The sequence below is a fragment of the Chanodichthys erythropterus genome, chromosome 3 (assembly GCF_024489055.1).
Source record: "Chanodichthys erythropterus isolate Z2021 chromosome 3, ASM2448905v1, whole genome shotgun sequence".
Taxonomy (NCBI): domain Eukaryota; kingdom Metazoa; phylum Chordata; class Actinopteri; order Cypriniformes; family Xenocyprididae; genus Chanodichthys; species Chanodichthys erythropterus.
The window spans coordinates 9973659-9981640 of record NC_090223.1 but is presented as its reverse complement, the minus strand read 5'-3'; the positions used below and the strand labels follow the sequence as shown (position 1 = coordinate 9981640).

Genomic DNA, 7982 nt, shown 5'->3' with positions numbered 1-7982 from the left:
TTGAAAAGATAGCTCAAGTAAACATTAGTCTGTTGACTCTCTTCTTCAGCTTATATGCCACTCATTGTCCTTCAGCTGTTAAAATCATTGTTTGGTTCAGTCAGTGTTACTCTTAATCCCTCAAACAATGAAACTGCAGTTTAGTTCCACTCAAACACTTGCCTAGAAGTTTCCAGTGTGTCTGAAATACTTGATTAGTTTTGTTTTAATTTGAACTGGATTTGAGCAGTGGCCCTCCAGCAACAAGTTTGGAGACCCCTTGTTTAGAGACACTTTAATGATTAACACTGTAGTTTATTGCTCTTCTGATAAAATAAACATTGATAAGTATTCTTTCACCACACCGAAACTCTCAGAAGCTAAAAGTGTCAAAAGCTGCAGTTACTTCTGCTTTTATGCATGTGAATGTGTGAGAGAGATGAAGTGTGAAGCAGAAACTGACCACTGCATGGGAAATTCTGTTTTTAATAATGAACAATTACATTTAAATTTGTTTATTTTAAACATTTTTGAAGATTATAGAACTATGAAATATAATGAGTGCAACAGGTCTAAACCATCATCTGTGCTCATGTTGTTCTGCCAAAAAATGTGAGAGGACTGAAGTGAGGATTGAATTCTGATGAAGAAAATGTAGTCTCTCATACAGACCCTGTTGTAGCGCCTACTAGTGACTGAACTTTTTAAAATGTAGAGAATTTTCACCTATAGGCCTAAACTGTATGTATTTTCAGTAGATCCTATTGCTGGTAGATGTTGTAACTACAGGTCTGGAAACACAAGACATCCTCCTTTTCTTTATCTATCTATGAATGCTATTTACTCAAAAGAGTTCTTTTAATTTTAAGAATTCTTCCTGAGAGATTAATCAGAGTTTGATGGATATTTCTGGACGCTCTTCTTCTGTTGAAGACTTCTGGATCTGATGTCATAAACCAGAACAACCACAGTAGCCACGCCCACCAGAGCAGAGAGAGCCAATCGGATCACAGTTTCAGTAAAGCCACAACAGTGGATACTGTCTAATGAGACATAAGCAATGTTAAAATAGAAATATTGTTTAGCGTGTGGAAAAATATATAGTGCTGCTGATATACCTGCACATGTGTGACAGAGTTGAGTGATGTTGAGATGTTGAGTCTGATGGCTGATGGGATTGTTGATCACACAGCTGTAGGTGTTTTTATCCTGATATTCCACCTCCAGATGTAAAGAGATGCTGCTACTGAGATCAGACACACTGACGCTGGAGAATGAACTGTTTCCTTTGAACCAGGAGAGAGTCACATGACTCACATTCACAGCTGAACACACCAATGAACATGATGACGATGAACATTGTGAAGAGTCTCTGCTGATGACAGGAACAGGCAGACGAGCTGGAAAATATTGGAGAATAAATTTAATTCAGTATATAAAATTGCTGTGATATTTGACACTGCATTGATATTTATAAAATGAAGACTTCAGATGAAAAAGCTTCTAAGTGTCATCCTTTAAATTGCCGTTAAAGTGAAATAACTAAACCTAAACACAGGAGCCTGATGAAAATGATAATTTTATGAGAAAATTTTAGATGGCACGTAGAGGCTTTTGCATCTTAAGTCTTCAAATGTTGTTTATTGTCATGCTCAAAATAATGTTTTTTTTTTTAATAACCAAAATAAAAGGGATCATAGAAATTATATGCTATTTTTTATTTAGTACTGTTTTGAATACAATAGTTTACAAGATAGTGTAGGAACGTTTTCGTGAGTTGCCAAAATATGCACCAATACGTACATATCACTGCAGTTTCCAACAGAAATGAAGGCTAGAGGCAGTTGTCACAGTTCCAGTCATTCCCGGACTCCATTTCCCATAATCCCTCCTGCCAATCACCTGCACTCACTCCACCAATCAGAAATCACCCACACTTGACCCAGTCTGTTTTCCGTTTACGATTCTCTGCTGCCTGCCCTTTGGACTATTTGCTCTCTCCTGGACTTGTGACTGACATCTGCCTGCTCTAACTTACTGCCTGTTCTTCGACCATGTATGGGTCTATCCTTTGCCGTACCTTTGCCACTGTTTGACCATTGCTTGTTTGACCATGAGATCTGTTCAGTAAAGCCTGCACATGGATCCCATGTCATGTCCTGTCTCGTTACAGCAGTAAAACAGCAAGCAGTTTTTCATACACAGTTACGATTACAGGGTCAGATTATCGTTTTCACATCTCCTTGCACAATGTTGTTATGACTTCAAAACGCTTTTTTACCAAAGTGTACGATTTGTAAACAAATATATTTTGAACTTTGCATCACATAACCAGCTTCATACGTTTCGCTTTCCTGACATAACAAGCTTGCTCGGTAACTCAACTGATATGGATATGAGAAAGCCTTGGGTACGAATCCTGTGAAAGGCGAGTCACAGTAAAAGAGCTGACATACGACTGACATAAACCATAAGAGAAAATAATAGCTAATTTTCTTTTAAAAAAAAATTACATTGTTCAAAAATTTACATATAAGTGGTTATTAATATTGTGTCATTACTGCAAAAAAATTGTGTTGGATTTACTTAAAATATGTATGCACTATTTTTGCACCACACTTTTTAAGTAAATCCAACTTGAAGCAGTGTTATGTAAAACAAAACAAAAAAAAAAATGTTATAGGTACTTAAATATATTTGTTTACTCAACATTTTGCAGAACATTAAATGTCTTATAATAAACACAAAACATACAATTAGCAAAAAACAAAGCAATTTACTTAATTTTTGGACAGCATTTCAACAATTAGTACAGAAATTAAGCATTTTAGGTTTTTTTGACAGAGATTGCAATGCTACTCTGGAAACAACAGCAACTTATATAGTCTGAAACAAAAAATCATGACAATTTGACAAAAAGAAAGTTCTCATCATCCATGAATCCACCTTCGTGATCAGTGTGTGTGTGCTGTTCCAGTTCCTCAAAGTCACCATGACCATCCTAAAAACAGCAAATGCATATTTACTTACAACAAGTTTGTAGTTCCAGGTTGTATTATATTTTTCCCACTGTAAAACATTTATATAAAACAAAATAAGTTATAATGTTTTTAAATAACAAGAAAACACCTTTATATTTAATAAATAAATGTTACAGTTTGTTTCATTTCTGTTTTATTTGGGGTGAAATTTATTTACTGCCATTATTAAGTTGATTTAAATTTAATTTGGTTTAAAGTAGGGATGTTAATTTACACAAATTCCCATGATCCACCATCATTTAAATTAATAATCAATTAATCGTTAACCTGGAAACCACTCACCCTAATGATCAATCACTGACAAGTTTTATCGATTAAATTACTAATGATCAATAGATCAATCATTGATTAATCGTTAGCATCCCTAGTTTGAAGCTCAACTTTCAAGGTGGTGGAAATCAAACTAATTTCATAGAAACAGCTATCTCTCTGAACTGCTCTTTCTCATGTGGACGTCTGTAAAGATTTATTCACAGCGGAGGATCGAGTTTTGTGGAACATGCACGCTGCTCACGCGGTCAGTGAAATGTCATATGCTTGGAATAATGAGAATAGTATATGTAGTGTAATAAAATCCTATTTATTATTTGATTATTTAAATCTGCTTGAAAATAATAAAATAGATGTGCTATATTTGAAATGGTTTTCTGTATTGCATTTTATCACAAAATGATGCATGTCATTATAAAAATAGGGAAATTAGCAGGAATAAGTTAATGTAGCCTCTTATTTACATGATCTAAGCATAAAGCTGTTTATATTTTTAATGCATGCGATTCTACATAATACATATTTTAAATTATGTTTTATTAACAAAGTTCGGGAGGAGCAAGTTCAGATAATTAAACTAATTAGCACAGGTGGAGAGCATTCAGTTAATCAACTCAACCAATGTCAAGAGGTATAAATTCAGCAGATTGACTTCTGTTCATCTGAGAGTTTATCAGTATCCCTCACTTCTAGTTCATTATAGCACGCCAAATACGCAAAACTTTATTTAATTATATATAAATATGAACATGTGAAATGGTATTGCACACCTGTTGCTGCCAGAATAATGGCCCATTTTAAATGTTATGTGCTTTATTTCTCTTTCTTCTTTTGTTTTTAACATCTTCCCTCCGCTGTGTGGAGCGGTAATGAAATATTGTTTTTTTTAAATACTTTCCAACATTTCTGTAGTAAATGTATCTTCTAAATGGATGCAAATTACAGCGAAGCTCAACACTTATACAATGCAAAAAGGATTTAAACTGTGAATTTTGTATCAATTTGTTTTTGTAAACTCAGAGATGTGGATTCGGACAGCATTAAATTACCACATGACCTTGGTAATTGTCAAAAAACAGTAGGTAGTTTGGTCAGGCATTTTTAAAGTGGGTAGTGGGAGAAAAACATTGACATTCTGGATTCGGTCAGCAATAAAATCACCAATCATCCCCTGTAAATGCTGAAAATACCTTACGTCCCCATTACTGTTGAATGGGACTTATGTCTCTCTTATCTGACACACTCAACTGAGTTCATGGAGCTCTCTCCTGACGAACTGATATCTGAATCAGGGGTGTTAAATAAAGTAGAGATGCAAAAATGTGCAGAACAGGGGTCACCAAGACCAGGATTAAAAACCACTTCCATATATAGTGTTCAATGTATTCCAGACACTCACCTGCTGATGCTTGATGAGATCATCATTGTCATAGAGGTACACCATTAAACACTGAATCAACTTCTCTGTGTATTTCCACAGCTTTAGGCTGAGAAGTACATAAAACAAAAGTTGATTTTCATGGTGGATACACACAAGATTTTATATCTAAACTGACCAAGAAAAATATATCTTTAAATCTCTCTCTCTCTTTTTTTTGGCAAAGACAATTTGTCAAGTGTGAAATTAACAAAAGATGTTACCTTCGGAAATTGTTCTAACAGGATCCATATCCTGCTATTGTTGCACAACTGTCCACACTAAGATGAATGGAGAGAAAAACAACAGTATTGAACAAACCTTAAAATATGATTAGACTAGCTTTTTCAATTCTTATTATATATTCTTATATTATTATTCTGCTTATTATATAATAATAAGCTTAAGCATATTAACTAGTAAGGACTGTGCACTAAAATAAAGTGCACTTTTTTAAAAATAAAGTGCTCTGTTGTGGAGAGCAATTTAACATTACCAGTTCATAAAACACTACATAAAGTACATACATAGTGCAGAAAAACAATTACTTTATTTCTTGAGAATTTTGTTTTTTAAATGGCATCAGTGAGAAAACACTATTTGGTAAACCTCTGTTTTGTACTGTTGTTAACATGCACACACTGTAAGTAAGTGTCTGTTATTTGTGTCCACACTTGTCTGTGAGTACTACAAAGTTATCATGTATATACCACTAGTAAGTACATCAATATGTCTTACTAGTTACCATAAATAAGTGCCTGTTATTACCCACAATTGTCCGTAAATACTACATTGTTACCATGTACATACAGTTAGTAAGTACAGTAATGTGTCTGTTAGTTATCATATACAGACACTATAAGTAAGCGCCTGTTATTACCCAACACTTGTCTATAGGTACAATGTAGTTACCATGTATGTACCGTTGGAAAGTACAGCAGTGTTTCTTATTAGTTCCCATGTACATACATGTCAGGTAAGTACCTTGTGTTACCACTCTTTTACCTGTATGTACAACATAATTACTATATATGTACTAGGAAAGTACACGTACTGTAAAATAAAGTGCTACCCACTTTTCTGATTATTGAAGAATTTGCAGCAGTTCAAACTATTTGTTTTATTTTGTAAATATAAAGCTAAACTTTAGCTTACCTCCTTTCATCATCTTCACCACATCGTGCTTCAGAAAACATTGTGTTGTGCTTTTAGTTTAGGAATACCCCCATCTAAAAAATAATGAATGTTTATGAATGTTTAAAAAGTCAAGATCTAATATTTTATTTCATTTTTTAAAAGACAGTTTACCTGACACAGTTCTCGCTGTCTTCACCACATCACTTCAAAATGGCTCCAGCTTCTCTAATTGGCTGGATATAATATTTGCATATAATGCAGTTTACACATACCTCAAATTTTAAGTCAGGTTTACTTCATTCTATCTGAGTTGTAATGCTAGTTGATGTTACTTATGTTTTTTTTTTTCATTTACTTTACGCATACTGTTATGTTTACCTTTTAGTTTACATTTTTTGTTTTAGAATTTGTAGCTTGAAATGTTCTGAATATATATATATATATATATATATATATATATATATATATATATATATATATATATATATATATACAGTAGTTTAATATGTGTATCTTTATAAGTAATGGATGTTAAGCCAACAAATATTTTTTTTCAGTGGATGATCCATGGTTGTTTTTTGTTGTTGTTTGTTTTGTTTTGTTTTTTGAGTATACATAAATAACAAAAATAACAAACATTTTGTTTCTGCAAGATGTATGTAACCTTGGTCAGGACTGTATATAAAGTAAGTAATTCTCTCCTCACCATAGACAGTGAGATTGATCGTGTTGATCGTTGTGTCTCTGGAGACTGTATAAAGTCCAGAGTCTGTGGTTCTGCTGTTGATGATGGTCAGAGATCCAGTCTGATGATCCAGTTTCAGTCTGTCTCTGAATCTCCCTTCAGCACTTTCCTTAAAAAACTTGCTCTCTTTGTTTTTCTTCACTATAGCTATGAGAATGTTTCTAAACTTCCACTCGATCTCTTCATCTCTGTGTATTTGAGTGAAACTAGAGTTCAGAGAGACTGATTCTCCCTCAGTCACTGACTCTGACTTCACTGCATCAGCAACAAACACACCTGAACACAAACACACACACCACATTTGGAGTTTTTCATTTTCCACAGAAGTATTTATGAAGGTTTAGTCTGATAAAACTTGACAATATTATTAATAAAGATCAGATTGTATGTGGACAAATGATAATATAAAGAGAACTGTAGCCATAAAAATACTCACCAGTCAGACTCCAGGAGAACAACCAGAAGAAAATTAATGTATCAATCATTTTTTTAACAGTTTCAGAAATGTTATAATAATCAAGTCCTGCACTCTTGCGAATGTCGATTGTTCTGTCAGTGTGTAATGAAGATTTTCAGAGAAATCCAGCAGTTAAACTCGTCCAGTAGCTCCTCCCACACAGACTGACCTTTACAGTAATTCTTTTAAGTTTCACAACTTTTTCTTTCTCAAAACAGAATTAGTCTGTCATTTCAACAGACCCGCAGATTCATTCGCTTTAAGAAACATTCAACGTTTTCACGAGTGTCAGGATACGACTATTATCACAGCTCTGTTTCAAATTATTTCATAAAATGATTGTTTTCATCTGTTTGTGCTTGTGTCAGGCTGGTGAGTATTTTTATAGCCTCACTTCACTTTATTTCATCATTTAAACACATTATTCCATCATTCATTAATATTTTCCAGTTGTATAAGATTAATATAGTCAGATATTTGTGTTGATGCTGCTGCTCCTTTCATTGACTGTATATTGAAATGAGTGAAGAATTAATTTGAATGATTATGTGTGTTTGTGTTCAGGTGTGTTTGTTGCTGATGCAGTGAAGTCAGAGTCAGTGACTGAGGGAGAATCAGTTTCTCTGAACTCTAGTTTCACTCAAATACACAGAGATGAAGAGATCGAGTGGAAGTTTAGAAACATTCTCATAGCTATAGTGAAGAAAAACAAAGAGAGCAAGTTTTTTAAGGAAAGTGCTGAAGGGAGATTCAGAGACAGACTGAAACTGGATCATCAGACTGGATCTCTGACCATCATCAACAGCAGAACCACAGACTCTGGACTTTATACAGTCTCCAGAGACACAACGATCAACACCATCAATCTCACTGTCTATGGTGAGGAGAGAATTACTATCCTGTTACATCTGTGGACTAAATTCAGCAGATAATGTT

At 34.0% G+C, this 7982-nt stretch overlaps 1 protein-coding gene across 1 annotated transcript; it reads right to left on the bottom strand.

Annotated features, from left to right (window-relative positions):
* Positions 1-456: 456 nt before the first annotated feature.
* LOC137017035 (SLAM family member 5-like) lies at positions 457-7634 on the bottom strand. The gene is made up of 4 exons (XM_067380931.1): positions 7026-7634; positions 6551-6865; positions 1098-1379; positions 457-1022 (listed from the first exon to the last, which is right to left on the bottom strand). The coding sequence occupies exons 1-4, from the start codon at positions 7072-7074 to the stop codon at positions 865-867; spliced, it is 804 nt and encodes a 267-aa protein (XP_067237032.1). The 5' UTR covers positions 7075-7634; the 3' UTR covers positions 457-864.
* Between the last annotated feature and the right edge of the window lie 348 nt (positions 7635-7982).